Genomic DNA, 21,488 nt, shown 5'->3' on the forward strand with positions numbered 1-21,488 from the left:
CATGGCAGGTGAGTCAAAACTGCTCTTGACCACGCCCTTCCAGTTTCAGGGGGGTCAGGACTTGCAGGCTGGGAAGGACCAGAAGAACAGAGAGACTTGAGGTAAGATTTATTGCCGTACTCCTATGCCTGTTCAGCTGTGCCCACTGGAAGACTGCGCTGTCGTTCCCAAGAACGCGTCTGTGGGCCTGGCATTTGAGAACAAAACAAGCCATAGAGCCGGGAAAGGTAGGAAAAGCCCAGGTGGCAGAAAGGAGATCCAGCCACTTGGTCCCACCGGCCCACCACAAGCCTCACCTGTGTAAACAGTGTGGCCATGTGTGGGAATTTTCTTTTCAGCTTGTGGCAGATCTGAAGCCAAGAGCAAAGAAGGCTACAGTAGTGACCGGGAGCAGACATAAAAGATGAAGGAGGAGGTCCAGACTAGTCACCCAGAGACCACAGGAGCCGATGTGCTGCTGGGCCCTTCCCGGCCAGGGGACCAACGGTGCCAAGTGTCACAGCCCGGCAGCCAGGCCTTGGACAGTGGTGATGCTTTTGATGATGCTGTCACAGGCACCTGCCACGTACTGTACCCTGGTGTACTTTCTCAGAGTATCTCATTTAACCCTAACAGCCTTGCAAGGTAGGTATTATTCCATATTCATAAATGAGGAAAAAATTGGTGCTTGGAGCAGTCAATAAATGAGCTAATGCAAATTAGCCCTATTTGTGTAAAAAAAAACAGGAAGGAGAAAATGAAGGTTGGGTTGAGAAATATGTATAAAAACATTCAAGGCAAAGACATGGACACTGCATGTTTTCCTTCAGCACTGCTGGGTAGCTGAAGCACTAGGTTTTTCTTTGGAGTACTTTCTGGGCTATGGGGAACTTCATAAGTAGGGCTGTTTATTACACCAGATTTTGAGTTTTTATGTTGCTGGGAGCATGTCCAGCCTTAAGCATGGCCTAAGGCCTGCAGCTCTGTACATGCAGTGCGATGCTGAAAAGGAAGGAGGGTTAGTTGTTTAGTGATCAGGTTAAAGGCAATTGTTTTTAATTCTTTTTTGTATTTTTTTTTAAAGATTTATTTATGCATACAAGAGTAGAGACACAGGCCAGAGATGTGGGAGGCGAGAGGATTCAGCAGAGACAGAGTGGTGAACAGAACAGGCAGATCGATGGAAATACACTGCTGAGAGGAGCAGCGGGCGAGACAGGAGAGGTCTGCTGCGCCATGTGGCTCCCTGGCCACCTGGGGATCGAACTTGTGCTGCAGAAGCTGCGGATTGCTTCATAGTGCGGTGCTTAACTCCTTGCTCCACCAGGGAGGCCATCTTTTTTGTATTTTTGAGGTTGGGATACCTTTATTGTGGTATAATTGACATACAGCATTTCAGTTTCAGGTGTACCACACACCTCAGCATATGCATGCACTGCAAAATGACCATTGCAGTAAGTCTTTTACCATCTTAGCAACTTTCAAATTTGCAATGCCTTGTTTTTGATTATATTCTCCATACGTTTCTGTGATATATTCTGTAACTGGAAGCTTGTACCTATTCTTCCCCTTCATACCCACTCTACTCCCAACCCCTCTTCCTTCTGGTAACCTCCAATCTGTTCTCTATCTCTATGAGTTTGATTTTCTCTAGGTTCCACATAGAAGTGAAATCATGCAGTATTTCTCTCTCTGGATTATTTAACATAATCCCCTCAGGGTCCATCCATGTTGTTGAAAATGGCAAGATTTCATTCTTCTTCCCGACTGAGTAATATTCCTCTGTGTGGATGTATGTATCACTTTCATCCATTTATCCACTGAGGACACTTAAGATTGTTTCCGTAACTTGGTTGCTACATGCTTCAGTGAAAATGAGGGTGCATTTATTCTTTCAAATTACTGTTCTCATTTTCTCCTGATAAATACCTAGAAAGGAAATTTGAGATATGGTGGTTCTATCTTTTATTTTTTAAAGAACTTCCATGTTCTTTCTCCATAGTGGCTTTCCCAATCTATGTTCCCACCAATGGCACCCTAGTATTTTCTTTTCTTTACATCTTTACCCACACTTGTCTTTTTTTTTTTTTAAGATTTATTTATTTATTTATACAAGCACTGGGTATAGTCAGAAGTGTGGGAAGGTGAGAGAATTCACCAGAGCCAGAGCAGGGAGCAGAACAGGCAGAAGGACCGAAGTACACTGCTGAGGGGAGCAGCAGACGCAGCAGGAGAGGTCTGTCGTACCATGTGGGACCCTCGCCCGGAGGCCAGGAATCGAACCGGTGCTGCAGAGGCTGTGGGCAGCTTCGCAATCTAGCGCTCAAATGCTGCACCGCTGGGGAGGCCCTTGTCTTTTTTTTTTTTTTTTTTAAGATTTATTTATTCATTTATACAAGCACTGGGTACAGTCAGAAGCGCGGGAGAGTGAGAGAATTCACCAGAGCCAGAGCGGGGAACAGAACAGGCAGACCGACGAAACACTGCTGAGGAGAGCAGCAGGCAGCAGGAGAGGTCTGCACGCCATGTGGGACCCCCGCTGGTGGCCGGGGATCAAACCCGTGCTGCAGAGGCTGCGGGCAGCATCACAGCCCAGTGCTCAACCACTGCGCCACCAGGGGAGGCCCCACACTTGTCTTTTTGATGACAGCCTTTCTGAAAGCTTTGTGGTGATGTCTTATTGTGGTTTTGACTTGCATTTCCCTAGTGATAGTGATGTTGAGAATCTTTTCATGTGTCTGTTGGACATCTCTATGTCTTTGGGGAAATTGTTCAGTTTCCCTACCCATTTTTGAATTGCTTTTGATCCATTGTTTTTTGAGTTGTAATACTTGTTTTAATGCATTTTGGATTTGTTAATAGTTTTCACTGCTATGCAGAAGCTTTTTAGTTTGATGCAGTCCCACTGTTTATTTTTGTTTGTTCCCTTGTTGTTTGAGTCAAATCCACATCACTGAAACTGATGTCCAGGAGCTTATTTTATATATATATATATATATATATATATATATATATATATATATATTAGTTATCATGGTTTCAAGTCTTAGTCTTGAGTTAACCTTTGATGATGATGTAAGATAGTGGTCCATTTTCATTTTTTTCCATGTGGCTGTTCAGTTTTCCCATCACCACTTACTGAAGAGACTGTCCTTTTTCTCCCATTGTATATTTTTGTCATCTTTGTCATAATTAACCATGTATTTGTGAATTTACTTCTGAACTCTCCATTCTGTTCCACTGACACTGTTCTTATGCCAGCACCATGTTTTGATTACTACAGCTTTGTAAAACAATTTGAAATCAGGGAGCATGATGCCTACAGCTTTGTTTCTCAAGAATGCCCTGGCTGGTGGAGTTTTTTGAGGTTCCCTACAAATTTTAAGGTTTTTTTTTTTTTTTGTCCTATTTCAGTCAAAAATACCATTGAGATTTTGATAGGGATTACATTGAATCTGTAAATTTCTTTGGATAATATGGACATTTGCATAGTGTTAATTCTTCTAATCCATAAACATGGAATGCCTTTCCACTTTTTGGTGTCACTTTAATGCTTTTCCAACAATGTCTTGCAGTGTATGGGTCTTTTACCTCCTTAAATTAAGCTTAATCCTAGGTATTATTTTCAATGCAAATGGGATTGATTTCTCTTTCTAATACTTCTTTGTTGGCATATAGGGACGCAACAGACTTGGTGTATTGATTTTTTACTCTGAAACTTTACTGTAGTTATTATTTCTAAGTTTTTTGGTGCTGTCTTTAGGATTTCCTATGTATAAGATTGTGTCATTTGCTCTGGCTAGAACTTCTAAAACTGTTGAATAAAAGTCGTCAGAGTGGGTATCCTTGTCTTTTCTAGATCTTTGAGGAAGTTTTCAGTTTTTCACCATTGAGTATGTTAATTGTGCATGTCATATATAGCCTTTATTATGGCCATATTTATAACTTCTTGGAGGCATGTCCCTTCTCTGCCCACTATATTGAGAATTTTTATCAAATGCCATTTTTTGCATCTATTGAGATGATCATGATTTTTATACTTCATTTTGTTAATGTAGTATATATCACATTGATTTTTTTAGATACTGAACCACCCATGCATCCCTTGAACAAATTTCACTTGATTATGGTGCATGACCTTTTTAATACATTATTGAAATTTCATTTGCAAATATATTGTTGAAAAATTTTTATCAATGTATATTAAGGATATAAACCTGTAATTTTCCTTTATTGCATGTTTTTATCTGGTTTTGGCATCAGCAAATGCTGGCTGCCTAAAATGAGTTAGGAAGCATGCCCTCCCTTCAATTTTTGGGAAAAGTTTGATAGAATTCACTGTTGAAGTTCTGGCCCTGGCCAATCTTTAAATTTTTTTTTTTTTTTTTGCAGTTTGTGGTTGTACTGTTTCAATCTCCATACTAGAGGTTGGTCTATCCTGATTTCTACTTCATGATTATCTTGGAAGGTGGTTTCCTTCTGAAAATTTATCTATTTCTTTCTGGTTGTCTAATTTGTTAACCTATAGATATTCATAGCAGCCTCTTCTTTGTATTTTTGCAGTGTCCATTGTTAATTCTTGTTTGGTGTTATTTGAAGCTAATTTTTCTTAGTCTAGCTAAAGGTTTGTCAATTTATGTTTTAAAAGATTTATTGATCTTTTCCGTTGTCTTTTTGGTCACTTATGTCTGCTCTGATTTTTATTTACTTCCTACCACTGACTTTAGGTTTTCTTTTTCTCGTTCCTTTAGGTGTGAGGTTAGATTGTGTACTGGGATTTTCTTATTTCTTGAGGCAGGCCTGTCCTGCTATAAACTTTCCAGAGTACCCACTTAACACTGCATTCCATAGATCATATGGTATGTCATGTTTTCATTTGTTTCCAAGTACTTTTCCTTGATTCCCTATACCTAATATTATTAATCAAATTGTTTAATTTCCAGTATCTTGTTTAATCTCCATGTTGGCCTTTTTTTTTTTTTTTTGGCTTTCTCCTTGTAATTGATTTCTGATTCCATACCATTGTGGTAGAAAAGATTTGATATGATTTCAGTCTTAAATGATATATGATTGATATAAGATTTCAGTCTTAAATTTGTGATTTGTGTTCCAATAAATGATCTATCCTTGAGAATGTTCCATGTGTACTTGAGACTATGTATCCTGCTTTTGGACAGAATGTGTATTAAGTTCATCTGGTCTAATGTGTTATTTTAAGATTGATGTTTCCTTGAATGATTCTGTCTGGATGATCAATCCATTGACATATTGGGTATTTAAAAGTCCCCTACTTTGACTTGTGTTGCTTTCAATTTCTCCTTTTAGGTCTAATAATTTTTGCTTTGTTTTAGTGTCCTATCTTCTTGGCGGACTGACCCTCCTGTCATTAGTAATGTGTAATGTATATCTTCTACCTTGTATTAGGCTGACTATGCAGATGACTATAATGATAGTAATTTTTTTTTTGAGGCAACATTAGTTTATAACACGTGTTAGGGGTACAGCCTCCCACCTCAATATCTCTACATCATGCCCACCAACCAACCAACCCCTCTATCTGTTCCCTCCCCACTTTTTCCTTCCTGTATGTTAGCCGCCTTTTTCTGTCCCTTCAATTCTAGTCTGTTTTCATCCTTACATTTTAAGTGGGTCTCTGGTTGGCAATAGGCAGTGTATAGATGGGTCTTGTGTTTTAGCCATTAAGGCACTCTGTATTTTGGAGAATTTAATCCATTTACATGTAAAGTAATTGTCAGTAGGTACATATTACCGTTTTCTTGTTATTATATAGTTCCTCTTTTCCTTTGTTCTTGTTCTTTTCCATTTGAAGTTTGATAACTTAGTGTTATGTTTAGGTTGCATTTACACTGTAGATTGTGGTAGAAAAGATTTGATATGATTTCAGTCTTAAATGATATATGATTGATATAAGATTTCAGTCTTAAATTTGTGATTTGTGTTCCAATAAACACAATCTACAGTTTCTACTGTAGATTGTTGCTTTGTGGTTACCAGGAGGTTCACATATGACCACCTCTGTATATAAATGTATATTGTAAATCCATTATAAGTTGATAGTAACTCAATTGAGTTCATTCTAACAGTATTTTTACTGTTCCTAACCCATTTTATTTTTGATGTCATTTAAAAAAAAATCTATTTGTCATGTATCCCTTGACTGGTTATCGATGTTTTCGTTACTAATTCACTCTCCTTACACTTTTAGCAGTGAGATATTTTTCCTTCCTATGTTTTCGTGTTACTAGTCTTGCTGAGGCTGGATGAGTGAAGTTGTTTAGTTTTTGTCTGTCTGGGAAGCTTATTTATCTTTTTAGTTCTGAGTGCTAACCTTACCAGGTAGAGTATTCTTGGTTGGAAGTTTCTTCCTCTCAGCACATTGTGGACCAGAGGTAATGGCATAATCAAAGTTTCTGATGAGAAATGTGCTGATAGTCTTATGGGGGTTTCTTCTGCCATTTTAATTATAACATGGGCCTATTTGGATTCATCTTGTCTGGGACTCTTAATAGATTGGGGTGTGCTTCCTTCCCTGTCCTCCCTTCTTCTGGTACCCCTATCAGTATTTTACACCTGATGTTGTTCCCTATATTCCCTTAAGCTATCTCTTTTTAAAATTCTCCTTTGCTGTGCTACTGCTATGATTTCCATTGCCCTATTTCCCAAGTCATGATTCTGTCTCACATATTCTGTTGAACCCCTCTCTTGTGTGCTTCAGCTATGGCTTAATTACATTTTCTTTTTGTTGAGTATCATTACCAGGTAAATTTTCCCTTTTTTTCCTAGCAGCTTTACCTTTTAAAGATTTACTTATACAAGCACTGGGTACAGTCAGAGGCCCAGGAAGGTGAGAGAATTTACCAGAGCGGGGAACAGAACGGGCAGACTGACGAAATACACTGAGGGGAGCAGTTGGCGCAGCAGGCGAGGTCTGTTGTGCGGAATCGGGCCCGGCCTGCGTGCAGTGGGGCACCCTCGCCGGTGGCCGGGGATCGAACCGGCGCTGCAGAAGCTGCGGGCAGCTTCGCAGCCCAGCGCTCAACCACTGCACCATCAGGGGAGGCCCAATATAACTAGATTTCTTAAAAGCTTTGAACCTTAACGCTTTGAACCTGTGCTGCAGAGGCTGCAGGCAGCTTTGCTAACCCAGTGCTCAACCACTGCGCCACCAGGGGAGGCCCCAGCTTTACCTTCCTTCATGTGAACATTTACCTCTCTCAAAGGACTGGACTTGTGTGGGAGATGAACTTTATTGTTTAACCGTGTGCTAGTTGTTGTCTCTGCTAGTGTCTTGAATCAACTCTCTAACAAATCTTTTAAATGGACAAGATGATCACATATCCAAGATGGTTCTGGTTTACAACCATTGCATAATTATTACTAGAGCTGTCTTTCTTCCAGAGTGTCCCAGTTTGGACCATAAATTGTTTGATCACCCAAGCCATGGAAGGTACGGAGCATGGTTCTCACAGGCCTCAACCCCTCAGTATACCCTCTGAACTCGACTTCTAGAGCATAAAGATAACTAGCCCTGAGCAAATGACACACTTTCCTGGGAAGGAGATCTTCAGGCTGGATCACCCACCTATTTCACCGACTGTGGATCCATAGGATGGACTTGTTTTCTGGGCCAATTACCTGCTCCCAGAGGTAATGACTTCTGTGCTCTATAGCTATTCCCAGGGTACTGATCAAATTGTAGACCAGTTCAGAGAAATGAAGACCATGAGGAAAGAGGCAGCAGGCAAAAATACGAAAACCAGACCTTTTTTTTTTTTTTTTTTTTGGGGGGGGGCATCCAATTTGAAATGATTGAAAAGAACAACAAAATTTCTGAAATTTAAATATATAAATATATTCCTGATATACATTAGCCAAGCAGAGCCATTTCTATTAGACAGTTTTCCCCAAAGAACAACATGTCAGAATAGTTATGTGATATCTTACATACCAGACTCATTAAAATACCTGAATACGCTTTCTACAGCACGACTTTCTGTCAAAAATGTCCTTTCTCATCCTTGTGCACTTCCTCTGTAAAGTTTCTTGGAAATACTTTGCTATATGGATCTAGATATACAGGAGATAATTTATGCTGTAATTGGCAAAAACATTAACTACCACTTAGTTATCATTTATTACAGGACCAGTGCTACTTTATAGGCACTGATTATTTCATTCATCCTCATAACCAGTCCTTAAGAGCTAGACTTACTCCCCACTTTAAATATGAGAAAAATAAAGGCTCAAAGTTAAGGAGCTGTCTCAAGCTTCTACAGATAGCATAGGCTGGGTGGAATCAAGCAACATCTCTCTGCCTGCAAAATTCACAATCTTGAGCCCACTCATAGTTCATGTGAAAGTAATGGATGAGGCTCCTATATGAAACTGCATCTTTTTGAAGATGGGAATTGAGCCTCCTTCTTCCAATGCCTTTCTGAGTAATGTGTACTAAATCAATGAATAGGCTAAAAGGAATCTAACATGTAATCTCTAATCAAGAAATCCTATCCTTAAGCCAAAAAGAAATTTGAGCCAGGATTCTCCTCATAAATATACCTATCATGAATGAAAAAAAAATGAGAAAATAATTTATCGTAACAGTAAAGAGCACCTACATTTTTGTTTACCTTTAACATTATATGTACATTGTTTTCAGTACATTTTAAACTATAAGTGAATCAAATGTTCCACATGGAGACAGATGCAAAAATATTTTCTATAGACTCACTTTTCAGTGACTTAACAAGAATGCCTAGTATATGGCGTTATCTTCCTATGATTCCACACCTAGCAGCAGTTGGTAAGCTTATATATGCAATTAAAACTATTTTCCAGACCTATCATTCATACCAATTGTGCAGGGCATGATGGAACACTAAAAGCCACATATGCCTTTACATAATTTTCAAGCTTTCCACATTTTATTACTGGGACTGTTCTTAGGAGTGTACTCGTTTTAAACTCAGGTCTTACAGGTAAACTGAATCCACTCATCCTTCTTAGGCCCAGGGCTGCCATCTTATCTCAAGAAGAGACCTAGCAGCATAGAAACTAGGCCTTTAGTTCAGTCAGAATCCCTCCAGTTCTAATCTAATTCTTACTTTTTTCCAGCGCTACCAAATGAACCAGATATCCAAATACCGAAACAAACGGTCTCCCCCTCTGGCACAGCCACATTGGAACTCTGCCACTTCCCTGCTGGGCTGGCACACAGTACATGTGGTCGTAAGAACATCCCCGGCATGACATACAGGTAAGTACAGTGCATCAGTACACGGTTCTCTCCCGTCACCTTTTGAGCATCTCATGGCAGGACCACCACCCAGGCAGGCTTTCCTGCAGCCTCAACATCAAACCTTTGCAGGGCAAGAACTAAAGTTTACCTAAACTTCCTCTGGCTGCTGAAGGTCAAGAGGTACAGTGGTGCTTCTGGATTTAGCAGTTCAGTTGAGCAGAGCAGAGCAGAGAGAAGCTAGAGACCCAGGCAATATATGAGCCAAACAGTGCCCCAACAGGTTTCTGTGTTCATTCTCAGGTCAGTGGGAAGTACTATTCTGGAGCAATGGTTTCTGATGCCATCTCAGCTTTCTTTTAAAGCAAAAACAAGGCCCTGACTGTGAGGTAAGGGGCTTCAGCTCAAACAGTAGTCTTAACGTCTGGTCCCACTGTCCCCACAAAAATGTTTTCCCAAGTCCAGGGACAACTAACCTGCTCAGGGCCCACAGAATAAGGCATCTTGAAATTGAAATCTTCATTCCTTCAACCGTTAAGTCCCGTCATGTGTAAGCTGATGTTTGTTCACAGGTAAGCCATCTGCTACTCCTAGAATGCAGAGCCAGACCTCTGCCCCCACCTCCCACCTGTAATCATAGCAGAGAAAACATAATTCCCTGGTGGATCAACTCTGAGGAGGAAAGACAGAGAAGACTGAAGCTGTCTTGTTCATGCTGATCTCTACGATGTTTTACAAGATGACAGGTGTGTAAGAGACATGATATCTGTGGCGGTGACTGGCTATGATATGTGAACACAGGGGTGAGGTACAGGGCACATGGCCAAAGATGAAATCAGAGAGAAAAGAAAGGTCACCCTGGGGCCAGAGGAATGGATTTCACCAAACTGGCTGTTTTCATTCTAAACCCTGAGGGTTCCGCTTCCTCAACATATCACCTCTATCTGCTGTCTTGGTGCTGGCACGCAAGCCTTCATCTCTGCAGTCTTGAGGCCGTACTTCCTTGGTGGTTTCCTCCTGCTCACTGGAACCGTCTGTACCGAATACAGCATTCTCTGCCAAAACAGCAGGATCCTCTTCTTCATGAAAACAGCAGGAACAGGTTTCTGGCTGTGAGTCAGAAGAGGGAACAGAAGGATCCTCCTGAGCAGTGGGGTCAGTGGGCAGCTCCCAACCCAAAGGGTCTGCGTCTGCCGTGAGCGCTCCCATTTGCTCAGCTAGCTCTTCAGCAGAGGGTTCTCTCGGGTCAGGGCAATCCACCAGGATGCTTTCGTGCCTATGTCTGATGCAATCTGAAATGTCGTAAACTGGGTAAGTCTCTTCAGGGTAACCTAGAGAGAAAAGGAGTGCAAAGTCTTGTCAAGACTGTCTAAAGAAAAAGAAAAGACCAGCCTCAAAGAATACTCTTGGGTAGCAGCTGTCCTAGCCCAACAGATTCATTTAAGAAATCTCTAAGACAACACTTGTTTCACTTGAGAAAATTCTTAAAGATCTGGTTGACTACGCTGGCGCTCTTTAAAATACAAACCAATTCAGATGAATATCCCTCCTTAATGTGCAGGGTGCTTGGGGCAGAGTGTCAGTCTCACACCTCAGGCTTCTGCAGCAGTGACAAAGATTAAACAAGAGCCTCAATTTAAAAAAAAAGCACTAAACACCAGATGGAGAGCGCATAGCTCAAGGCTAGTGTTTAGAATTTCTATTGGGAACAGTTTCCAAATCTTCTTTGGGGGGGGGGGGAGGTGAAAGGGGAGGAAGAAAGGAAAGCTGAGTGAGCACCATGAAGCTTTCTAGTTATCAACACAATTGAAACGACTTGCAAGTGTCAGAAACAGAGACGGCTTCAGCAAGACATGCCCAAGATCCCAGAGGACAAGCATTGCATTTGCAGAAGACAGAATTCCCGTTGTTGGCTGCTTCGTCTTCACAAAATGGAACAAAAGAAAACAACAAGCTGGGAAACAAAATGAGTAATGCTGGTACTGAATCCCAGCTATGATAATGAAGAAAGAGAAAATGTTGCCAAATTAAAGAAGGAAATGAAATAAGTCTGTGTCAGCCAAGCCTGTGCAGCAGATGGGCCATGCTGAGCGCCAATGCCAGGGCTGGCAACAGCCGCTGCCCACGGCACAATGTGAAGACGCTGGAGAACTCAAGTTCCATTTGCACGTTGTGATAATTGGCAAATTCAGCCCTAATGTAAATCATTTTTGCCTACAAATTCTCAAGAGTAGGGATCATTTTTGGTGAAGTGTAGAGCATGGAGAGACATTTTTACAACATTTACTGGGTTTTTTGTGTGTTGTAAAAGTCATGCAGACTCACTTAAGAATTTGAATAAGAAAATTTGAGTACGTTTTAAAAAGAAAACACTAATAATCTGTTGCATTGTATTAGTCTGGCCCATTTATCATATATAAACATTTTTACTCTTTCTAATGAAGATCATATTCTACATAAAATGTTGTGTGTACCGATTTTTTATTTTCAAGGGCATTTCTCCATGTCATCAGGCATTTTAAACTTGACTGCAAAATTATCCCCTCATACAGCTACACAAGCGACAAGATTTATCATGTCTCTTCTTTAAGACAGACTAACCATTTTTTTTTTTTTTTGGTTCTATAAGGGGCACAGCAGTTGAGATCTCCAAATATAAATCCATGTACACTTCCCTATTTCTTTAAGATAGACTTCTAGAATTATGAAGACCAAGGGGAATGGCCACTGTAAAGGTCTTTTTTACACCCTGCTAAATTATTTTCCACAAGAGTGGCACACATTTTTATTCTGACCAGTGATATACATCACTCCGTCCTTACCAGCACTGACAGGAATCTTGCAGATGGGATCTTGGAATTGCAAAGCTTACTTGGCTGCAGATGGAATGCAAGGTAAAAGGGAGCTCAAGTAGCTTCCTTGGCCAAGGGCAGGTGCTAGGAGGTCTACTTGCTATTTGGCTCTCAGCCACTGAATGCTTAAGAGGACTTTCTTTTGTGACATGTGCTTGACTTCTCCCCACGCCAAGAACAAACCTTACCTTTGGATTTCCGCGGCTATTTTGCTTTAAGGTGGGATGGCTTGCTGAAGAAAATCAAATAGTAACACATGCTGAAGTAGCCTGTATCAGCCAACATGAATGGTTACTTGTGGACTTCATTAAAAATACGCAAGCAACAAAAATTCACTGGTCATATAAGGAAATCAACAAAACAAGAAATTTTTCCTATGCAAATGAGTAACCCCTGAAAAGTAGTCGATACAGGGAATAGGGATTAATGTCAACTTATAATTAGATCTACTTAATACTACTTAAGAGGGCATTGCATGGATAATAAGAGGGCATTGCATGGATAATAAGAGGGCATTGCATGGATAATGCTTCAATATAAAGGGAGGAAAATGAAATAAGCTATCAGGAAATCATAATTATGAAATAAATTTAAAGTTAACAAAAGAAGAAAAAAGGTTGAAATGGACATAACTGAAAACCAAATATAAGTCCAAGTTGAGGCATTATCCTAGGCTAAATATACAAATGACAAAAAAAATAACTTCAGGATATTCAATCTTGGAATTATTGGAATTCTACAATGAAGGCAGAGTAGGTTACACAAAACAGATCATCCAAGAAATTGTAAAAGAAAACATCTTTAGTCAAAGAAAGACTAATTTTCAGGTGGAAAAAAATAACTAGCAGTTCACTAAATGCTGGGCAAAGATACTGTGAAAAGTCCATTAATACATACTCACAAATGCCAACGAACCTGCTAAAATTCAAATTTTTATAAAACAGAAAAACTAGGTAATTGAAAACAGGTAGCTTATTGAGAAAAACAATCAGACTAGGGTAAGATTTTCATCAAATGAAAGTGAACAAAGCAATGGTTTCAGACTTACAAGGGAAAATAGCATGACCATATAATTTATGTCCAGCCAAACAGTGGTCTGTATTAAGAAAAAATTATATGTATAGATATCCAAGTACTCAAAAAGTACACCACTCTGTATTAGGGGGTGGACGTGATATTTAAGTATTATGAAAAAGAAGAAAGTGGTAACAATAATCATTAAGAATTATTGATATAAAATCATTGAAATTGCTAAAAATTTAATATCATTGCTAATAAAACAGAAAAGACTGATATCTTCAATATCTTTAAAAGTTGGTATCACGTGCAGTTAAAATTTCACAAACTGGTCAATAAAACCTAAGGTAGAAAGAAAATAAACATGATAGCATGTCATGTAGTGTTTCGCCTGTATTTCCTTCTATGTATTTTATGGTTTCAGGTCTTATGTCTAGTTCTTTAATCCATTTTGAGTTGGTTTTTGTGTATGGTGTGAGATAGTAGTCAAGCTTCATTCTTTTGCATGTAGCAACCCAGTTTTCCCAGCACCATTTATTGAACAAACTTTCTTTGCTCCAGTGCATATTCTTTGCTCCTTTGTCAAAGATTAGTTGACCATAAATCTGTGGGTTTATTTCTGGATTTTCTATTTGGTTCCATTGGTCCGTGTGTCTGTTCTTGTTCCAATACCATACCATGCACATCAAAGACATCTTTTCAGACACATCACCCAAAGCAGTGATAGTGAAGGCAAAGATAAACAGCTGGGACTACATCAAATTAAAGAGCTTCTGCACAGTAAAAGAGACAATAACAAAAACACAGAGAAACCCCATCGACTGGGAGAACATTTTTGCACACAACACTAATGATAAAGGACTGATCACAACAATCTATAAAAGAGCTGATGAGACTCCATAAAAACAAAGAAAATTATCCAGTCAAAAAATGGGCAGAAGAGCTAAAAAGAAACTTCTCCAAAGAGGAAATGCAAATGGCCAACATGCATATGAAAATATGTTCAACATCACTTGTAATCAGGGAAATGCAAATCAAAACTGCAATGAGATACCACCTTACACCAGTGAGAATGACACATATTAAAACAAACTAGCAACAACAAATGTTGGCGAGGATGTGGAGAAAAAGGAACTCTCCTGCACTGCTGGTGGGAGTGCAAACTGGTCCAACCACTATGGAGAGCTGTGTGGAGATTTCTGGACCTACCAAACATAGAGCTTCCATATGATCCAGCAATTCCACTCCTAGGTATTTACCCAAAGGACACAGAAACATCCATTCCAAAGAACACCTGCACCGCTATGTTTACAGCAGCACTATTTACAATAGCTAAGATATGGAAACAACCCAAATGCCCAAAAAATAGATGACTGGATCAAGAAGATGTGGTACATATACACATGTAATATTACTCAGCAATCAAAAAAGGTAAACACATGCAGTTTGCAGCAACATGGATGGAGCTAGAAGGGATCACGCTCAGCGAAATAAGTCAGAAAGAAAAAGAAAAATACCGATGGTCTCACTCATAGCAGGAATTTAGAAAACCTAAATGAGAGACCAGGAAAAAGACTAATCAATACAAAGTAATAATCAAAATCAACAAGCAACTGTAAACCAGAGACACACTATGGGGGGGGGGGGGCAAGGAGGGGCAGGGAGAAGAAGAAATAGAGTCAAAATAAGGGGAGGGGGTGCAATTGTATGGGGAATATAACCAATGAAAATGCATACATTGTGCAAAGATGAAAAATGATGTAAGAGTTATATAAAATTAAAATAAATTCACCAAAATAAAAATGAGATACATCACAAAACAAAACAAAAAACCGTGATAATGATTTTACCTTACTTGGGAACAAGGTTATATGATGATTTGTAATTGTAGGAAACAAGGAATCTGGGAATTCCAACTTCTATCTTATTGATTACTAATGAGCTTGAAATAGCTCATGTTTTGCATTTGGTTGCCTTTTTCTTTTGGGCATTTCTTATCCAGGAGGAACTGTATTTTAAATAGTTGATTTTATACAAACACATTTTTTTAAAGATTTATTTATTTATTTATCTATCTATTTATTTATTTATACAAGTACAGTCAGAAGCACAGGAGGGTGAGGGAATTCACCAGAGCCAGAGTGGGGAATAGAACAGGCAGACTGACCGAAATACACTGCTGAGGGGAGCAGTGGGCGGCAGGAGAGGTCTGCGCGCCATGTGGGACCCTCGCCAGCGGCCTGGGATGGAACTGGCACTGCAGAGGCTACAGGCAGCTTCTCAACCCAGCGCTCAACCACTGCGCCACCAGGGGAGGCCCCACACACATATTCTTATATTACAAATATTTTTCCAGTTTAATCTGGTTCTTAAACTGTGGCTCTGTGATACATACACAGAAGGTGAAAGTTTTGTGAATTCAAGCCACATTATCTATTTCTTGTACTGCTTTTAAGAAGCTAATCTTATTTAAAATAACTGAATTCACATGTAGTTTCAAGAAATGATACAGAAACACCAGGTAGCCTTTACCCAGTTTTTTCCAATGGTAATGTCTCACAACCCCACAACATCACAACCAGGATATTAACACAGAACATTTCTGTCACCACAGTGATCCCTTCTATGGTGATAATTACTCCCTCCCACCCCACCCTCTCCTTAACCTCTTCTGGCAACTACTGTCTACTCTCCGTTTCTGTTTTGACATTTCAAGAATGTCACATTTTAATAGAACCACACACTACGTCATAACCTTTAGGAATTAGCTTTTTCATCATTCAGCATAATTACCTGGAAATTCCTCCAGGTTGTTGCATGTATCAGTAGTCAGTCCTTTATTGTTGAGTTAGTTTAACAAAATTTACCAGCTGAAGGATGTTGGGTTATGTGGAGTTTGAGGCTACTACAAATAAAGTCTCTAAATATTAATGTACAAGTTTTGTGTGAACTAGGTCTTACTTTTTTTGCTCTCAGGAGTGTAACAGTTTGTATAGCATTTGCATGTTTCATTTTTTCAAAAGTGCCTGAGCATGTGTACTTGTTTACAACCCCAGCAGCAACAGAGGAGTGAATCTGGTTTCTCCACATCCCCAGTGGCATTTGGTGGTGTTACTGTTTATCAATTCTGATAGGTATGTGATCCTATCATTGCAATTTTCATTTCTTTAGTGACTAAATGTGAACTTCTCTTCGCTTCATATGTGCTCATTTGCAGTTGTGTGTCCTCTTTCGAGAAATGTCTACTATTGTTGAGTTCTGAGAGCTCTTCATATATTTAGTGCTTTGTTAAAGATGTGATTTGAAAATATTTTCTCCCACTGTGGAGTTCATTTTTTCATCTTAACAGAGCAAGTTTTAATTTTGATCAAGTACAATTTACCAATCTTTCATTAAAATACTGTGCTTCTAATGTCAAGTTTAAGAACTATCTACCTAACCCTAAATCCTAAAGATTTTCCCTTTTTTTCCTAAGGGTTTATAAATTTTACATGTTGCATTTAGGTCTATGATCTATAATTTTTGTATAATGTATGAAACATAGGTTGAAGTTTCATTTTTTGCTTAGGATGTCTAATTGTAGCATCAATTGTTAAAAAGAGTCTTCCACTGAACTGTTTTAGCACATTAGTCAAAGTTAGTTGTGCATATTTCTCTTGGTCTATTTCTGGGTTCTCTGTTCTGATTCCAACAATCTATATTCCTGTACTAATACTAAACAGTAATTACTGTATTGCATAATGTTGGAATCAGGCAGATTGGCTCTTCCCTATTTCTCTGTTTCTCCAATACATTTTAGAAGTATCTTGTCTGTATCTACAAAGTATCTTGCTGAAATTTCAATAGGGATTATGTTAAGGCAGTCACTTTGGGGGAAAAGTAACATTTACACTATGTTGAGTTTTCTAAACTATGAGTGCAAAATATGTCTTCCACTTATTTTATCATGTTTAATTTCTTTCATCAGTTTTTCTTTTGTGTATAGTTTTCAGCATACAAGTCCTGTATGCCTTACTAGTAGGGTTTTTAAAATAGCCAGAGTAAAAGCTGTTCTGGATTCACCCTAAAAAAATCTAAAAAAATGACTTGAAGGTCCAACTAATATACTTGAAAGAAGTCCAACACTATTCAAAATACTAAAAAATCAACATCCAATGTAAAATTTACAATATTCATTATCCAATCAAAATCTATCATGTGTGTAAAGAGGGACATAACAAGAAAAGTAATCACTAGAAATAGACCCAAAAATGAAACCAGTAAGATCAGTAATCAAGACTACTCAGAAATTGTTAGAAATATGCCTTATATGTTTAAAAAGGTAGAAGAAAATATGAGTACATTAAGGGAAATCAAAGATTTAAAAATGACCCAGAAGGAACTTCTAGAGATGACAATACAATATCTGGATTAAAAGTACACTGAAAGAGGTTAAAGGTAGATTTATATACTGCAGAAGAAAATAGTAAACTTGAAGACATGGCAAGAAAAAAAGACTGCCCCCACATGGCGTGAGGGTAATATCCAAGAATCAGAGAGACAGAGCACTAGTAAAATAATGACCAAAAAATAGTTTGAAGATCAAAGTTTCCACCTTAAGAAACTAGAAAAACAATGGAAAACGAAAAAGAAAAAGGAACGAAATAACAGAAATCAATGAATAGGTAACAGAAAAAAAAAATAGAAAAACATCAAATGAAACTGAAATATAGTTCTTTGATAACAACAAAGTTGACCTCTGGCTAGGACAAAAAAATTAAAGAACAAATTACCAATATCACGGATATGACTGCACACCTCTCACAAGATCTTGCATATATTAACTTTGTACTAATAATTTGGCAATTTGGAGAAAACATGTAAGTTCCTTGAAAGAAAAACTATCAATGCTCACTAAAGAAATAGTTAATAGCAATTCTAGACAAACTTCCAGAAAACAGACCCTATCCCAATGCATTTTATGAAACCAGCATTACGCTGAAATCACAATGAGGTAATATTGCTCTGATTTTCCACTCCTGTAAACACAAATAAAGAATCCTTAGCAAATTGAATCCAGCCATATATATCATGAAAAAGCAGAATTTATTCTAGTAACATAAAGCTGCTGAAACATTCAAAACCAATGTAAATCATATTACCAGACAGAACTGCAACCCTCTTGATTAAAAAGCATTCATAATTAAAAACTCAGCAAAATAAGACTAATAGGAGCTCCCTCAACCTGAAAAAGGATGTCCATGAAAAACCAACAGCTCACATCACTCTAGTGGAGAAAGTGAATGTGTTTCCCCCTACATATCAGGAAAATATACATTTTTGTTCTCACTAGTCTAGTCAGTGCAATAGGTAAAATATATGTTGGAAAGGAAAACATTTTTCATTCAGATAATTTCATGATCAATGTAGAAAATTCTAAGAAATAAAAAAATAATTATCAAGGTTCACGCTATAAATTCAGAATACAAAAATGTTTTTCTCTACAGTAGTAATAGTTTTAATGTCACTTATGACAACAACAGTATGAACTGTTTAAAGATAAATTCACAAAAATGTTCTACCTATGTGCTGTAAACACTGCTGAGAAATTAAAGGTCTAAAAATCGATGGAGATATCAAATGTTCATGGACTAGACAATTCAGTATTATGTCAACTCTTTTCAAATTGATCTAAAGATATAATGCCAGTCCAAATCCCATCAGTTTTTCTTTTTGAAGAAATGGACAAAATGATTCTAGATTTAAATGAAAATGTTAAGAGCCAAGGATAACCAAAATAATTTTGAAAAAGGAAACGAAGTCGAAGAACTTGGGTTGCCTGGTTTCAAGACTTAATATAAAGATACATCAAATTAAAGACATTATGATACTGGAAAAATACAGATAGCCCAATGAAACAGAACAGAATAGACACACATTCATGGTCAACTGATTTTCAGTCTAGTGGGAAGGTAATTAAATGTAACAAAATCACTTGGAGCCAAGGACAATATGGGGAAAAAAGTAATCTAACTCAAAATGGATCACAGGTCAAAATTTAAGAGCTAAAACCATAAAATTTCTGGAAGAAAACATAGGGGCTAGACAAAACGTAGGCAAAGATGTGAATAGTAAGAATGATAAACTGGACTTCATCAAAATAAAAACTTGTTCTTTGAAAGATTATGGTAAGAAAATCAAAGGCAAGCTATAGGTTAGGAAAAATATTTTCAAAATACATAACCAACAAAGAACTTCTAACCAGCATGTATAAAATACTTGTATATCTCAGTAAGAACACAACCCAATTTGAAACATGGCAAACAATGTGAACAGATGCTTTGCCAGAGATATACGGATGGCAAACACATGAAAAGGTATTCAATATCATCAGACATTTGGGGAATGCAAATCAAATCACAACTGAGATACAACTATAACTAGAAAAGCTAATATTTAAAAGACTGACACCGCCAAGTGTTAGGAAGGAGTTAACTTCCACATGGAGTTAGGAGTAACTCCAATTCTCAAACACTGCTGATGGGGCCTCCCTGGTGGCGCAGGTGGTTGAGTGCAGTGCCATGAAGCTATCTGCAGCCTCTGCAGTGCGGGTTTGATCCCGGCCGGCTGGGGAGACACCCACATGGCGTACCAGACCTCTCCTTTCTCACCTGTTGCTCCCCTCAACAGAGTGTTTCAGTAGATCTGCCTGTTCTGTTCCCCACTCTGTCTCTGGTGAATCCTCTCACCCTCCTGCACATCTGGCCTGTACCCTGGGTTCTTATATGCATGAATAAATAAATCTTAAAAACTGCTGATGGGATGGTGAAATGGCAGAGCCACTTCAATTTCTAATAGTTAAACATACTTAACCATAAAACCCATCCCCAGGTATATACTCAAAAGAATTATAAATACATATCCAAACCAAGACTTGCACATGAAAGTTTATAGCGGCTTGATTCGTAATAGCCTAAAGCTGGAAACAAACCCAAATGTTTCCAAACTGGTGAATAGAGACAATGATATAGCCATACAACAGAATATTACACAGTAATTACAGAAAACTGATATACTCAACACATGACTCTCAAAAGCATTACAGTAAATCATAGAAGCCAAAAACAAAGAGCATGTGCCATATGATCCATTTATATAGAAAAGGCCAACCTATAGGGCCACAAAGCAGTTCTTTTGCCAGGAAATCAAGAGCAGGTACAAAGGGGGAGGGAACTTTCTGAAGTGATGGCAATCTTCCGTATTATGACTGGGATGATTACACAGCTCTATATTTGTCAAAAGTCTTCTAACTGTACACTTAAAATTGGTGAATTTTGTCATATATACTATATCTCACCAATAAAGCTGTTCTTTAAAATATGTGTAACATCTCTTTTCTGGGCTGACAAAGGAATGAAAAGATGTTGTTTACCTTCCCAGTCCTCCATGTAAGGGGCCTCCTCAGCTTCTTTCTCTGGAGTGGGTCTGTCAATGAATTTTCCTTGTTTCATAACCCTGGTGATTTCTCGGAGCTGATGCAGTAACCGTTTTTCTTGGTCAGAAGTCACGGTGTGTGCTCTGCTTAGAGACAGAAGACAGTCCAGCCACTTAGTGTAAATACTCAAAGGCAGAGAACATAAACATCGCTAAGACCTGTCTCCTAGAAGTCCAAAAGCAGCAGATAATTATTCCAGGAACTGATCCTGGAGTTGCATAGTTGGCAACTGGATGTGTTAAGGTCAATGTTTTGATCCTATAAATGGGAAAATGAAGGCCCAGAATAGATCAAATATTTGCCTGCAGTCCCACAATGAGTTAGCGTGAATTCTGGGATCAGTCCCCAGATGTTTCAGGTGACTCTGTTCAGTGTGCTTTTAATATACCTCTCTGCTTGGATTCTCAAATCGCCAAGCAATTTCACTGTTACATTACTTCATTTACTGCAAGGCACTTTTCTCTAAAGCAAGGCCATCAAAAGGAAAAGTGTGCTGGGCCATTAGCCTCAACTAGTGAAAAATATGCTATGAGGCCAACCTTAGATGCTTCAGGGTTAGTCTACATGTTCAGAAATAAAGCTATATCCTAAATTATCAATTGGATCGCTGCGATCAATCATCTAGGCCAGAGAAATTGGGGAAAGTGAGGCCCACAGAAGGGGATTTATACATTTACAGTATCCATTAGCATATCAAAATTTATCTTGCAAAAAGGGACTTACAAGAAAAAATAATCACTTGAAACAGATAAGATCAGTAGTCAAGACTGTTCAAAAGTTGCTATAAATATGCCTTATATGTTTAAAGTGGTACAAGAAAACATGAATATAATGAGGGAAATGACTTTGGGTTTTTAAGAGCATAAATGGCCTCTGTTAAATGCTGCTATTGTATAAAACTGGTCCCAAGTGA

The 21,488-nt window shown here is 38.5% G+C and overlaps 1 protein-coding gene across 4 annotated transcripts in view; it reads right to left on the reverse strand.

Moving 5' to 3' along the window:
- Nucleotides 1–10,129: 10,129 nt before the first annotated feature.
- The window catches only part of RIC3 (RIC3 acetylcholine receptor chaperone), a gene marked incomplete at both ends in the record, with an annotated part of 40,730 nt that continues 29,371 nt past the window's right edge, over nucleotides 10,130–21,488 (reverse strand). For 2 of the 4 annotated variants that reach the window (XM_084235529.1, XM_084235528.1), the window contains one exon: nucleotides 10,130–10,563. In XM_084235529.1, the coding sequence (XP_084091655.1) occupies nucleotides 10,130–10,563 (434 nt within the window). Of the gene's footprint in view, nucleotides 10,564–20,512; nucleotides 20,662–21,488 lie in introns of all 4 variants that reach the window. The other 2 variants (XM_084235530.1, XM_084235527.1) reach the window with 2 other exon arrangements.

The sequence above is a fragment of the Talpa europaea genome, assembly GCF_964194135.1.
Source record: "Talpa europaea genome assembly, chromosome: 1".
NCBI classification, from domain to species: Eukaryota; Metazoa; Chordata; class Mammalia; order Eulipotyphla; family Talpidae; genus Talpa; species Talpa europaea.